General features: G+C 47.4%; 1 protein-coding gene across 1 annotated transcript; it reads left to right on the plus strand.

Moving 5' to 3' along the window:
* On the plus strand, nucleotides 1-1,407 carry LOC131106910 (dynein regulatory complex subunit 4-like). Its single transcript, XM_058056433.2, has one exon. The coding sequence runs from the start codon at nucleotides 5-7 to the stop codon at nucleotides 1,166-1,168; it is 1,164 nt and encodes a 387-aa protein (XP_057912416.1). The 5' UTR covers nucleotides 1-4; the 3' UTR covers nucleotides 1,169-1,407.
* Nucleotides 1,408-2,006: the final 599 nt, after the last annotated feature.

Genomic DNA, 2,006 nt, shown 5'->3' on the forward strand with positions numbered 1-2,006 from the left:
CAAGATGGCTGGGAAAGGGAAGGCCAAAGGAAAAGGGAAAGGCAAAGGAAAGGCTGAAGTCAACGAGAACCTGCCGTTAACCGAGATGACGGAGGAGCAACTGATGGAGCGCATCACTAAAATGACGGAGGAGCTGACCCGCATCCAGGAGGAGAAGAAGAGCTTCCAGCTCATGAGGGACCAGGTCAAAGCCTTCTGGGAGATCTCCAAGCAGAAGCTCCAGGATGTGAAGGACAAGCTGAGGGAGGGCAGCATCGTCCGAGACGAGGCCAAGATGCTTCACCGGGTGAAGGTGGCCAAGTATCAGCAGAAGGTCCGGCACCTGGAGTCGGAGTGTCACAGCAACATCTCTCAGCTGAAGCTCGACAGGGCGGGCTTCTCCACCGTCAATGACAACAAGCGTTTTGAGATGGAGCAGAGCGCTCTCAATGATATCCGCTGCCTCCAAGTGGACCTGAGCGAGAAGGAGCTCCTCGGCCAAAACCACATCGAAGAGCTGAAGTTTAACCAGGCGTCCGAGGTGGTGGAAGTCCAGGTCCCTCACGACTGGAGGACGGTGGAGCTGGAGGCCAAACACAACGCTGAGATCCTCCCCATGATTGAGGCGTCTGAAAAAAAGCTAGAGGCAGAAATCAACATTTTGGACACCCGGATGCAAATACGGCTGGAGACGCTGAAGAAGGAACATGACGGCGCTTTTCGACATGCTCTCAAGCTGAGTTCGGACTTTTACCAAGCCCACATGGATGAGATATGCCTTCTGGAGAAACATCTGACGACGCTGATGTGCCAGGGCGTGGTGCGCCAGCTGTCCTCCGCTCATAAGCAGCCGTCGTGTCCGCAGGAGAACCTCCAGCAGGAGAAGAGGAAGCTGCAGGAGCTCCACAAGCAGCTGGAGAAACACAACGAAGACAAGGCCTTGAGGGAGGCCAGCGAGGCTCGCCTGAAGGCACTGGAGGACGAGCTGGAGGAGGTGTCTATGAAGCACGGCAAGCTGCTCCAGGAGCTTCAAAGCAAGGAGCTGGAGCACGAGAGTCTTCTCAGGGAGCAGGCAAAGGCTCTTCTGGACGCACAGCACCGAAACGGACTGAAGAAGAGGCAGCTGAAGCTGAAAGTGCAAGAAGTGACCGAAACGCTGGAGAAGCTGGAGAAGAGCCTCTGCATGTGACAACGCCAGCGGACGGGGGTCCGTGTCTCACATCTGGCTGGGGAACGCCTGGAGGAACTGGAGGAGTTAACCGGGGTCAGACAGACCTAGGTGGCTGCTCGGGCATCTACTACAGATGGCGTTCCAGGTATTCCTTGGAACGCCTCCTGATGGAAATGGAGGAATTCTCGGCTTACCGTCGAGCCGGACAAGCAGACCTTCAAGGGGTCATGAAGCCCCCCTAAAATGTTCTCAATTATTTTAGGCCACCATTAAATGTACACAAGTACAGTACAGTACAGTACAGTACTATATACTATGTACTATGTACTATGTACTTATATTGCAAATTTTCCCCACTGAGGGACGAATAAAGGCATATCTTATCTTAAGGCATATCTTATATTATTATTTAGCCTATTATTATTACTAATACAAAAAATATTGAATTATTTAGGGGGGCTTAAGAACCATTCTGTCCAGTGGACAGTGATCAATTATATAATAATCATTATTATATTTATATTATATTATATTAATTAGCCAATTATCATTATTCTTCTTCTAATTATTACTAGTATTACTAGTAGGCTAGTATTAGCCTGCTTATTGGCTTGCTTATTAGACTGCTTTTGCCCTATTATATGAAAGTTGTCTGATTTTTTTGTAAAAAAAATCAATAAAAAATAACAAAAAATCAATAAAAAATATTGATTTATTTAGGGGGGCTTAAGAACATGTAAGGGGGTCATGAAATCCCCCTAAAATGTTCTCAATTGTTTTAGGCCACCATTAAATGTACACAAGTACACACATCTACACTGCAATTATATAATAATCATTATTATATTATTAATTA

The sequence above is a fragment of the Doryrhamphus excisus genome, linkage group LG19 (assembly GCF_037039965.1).
Source record: "Doryrhamphus excisus strain RoL-2023G ecotype Guam linkage group LG19, RoL_Dexc_Guam_v1.1, whole genome shotgun sequence".
Classification (NCBI taxonomy): Eukaryota; Metazoa; Chordata; class Actinopteri; order Syngnathiformes; family Syngnathidae; genus Doryrhamphus; species Doryrhamphus excisus.

Coding starts and splice junctions, on each gene's coding strand:
- LOC131106910 (XM_058056433.2), top strand. CDS start 5: ATGGCTGGGAAAGGGAAGGCCAAAGGAAAAGGGAAAGGCAAAGGAAAG.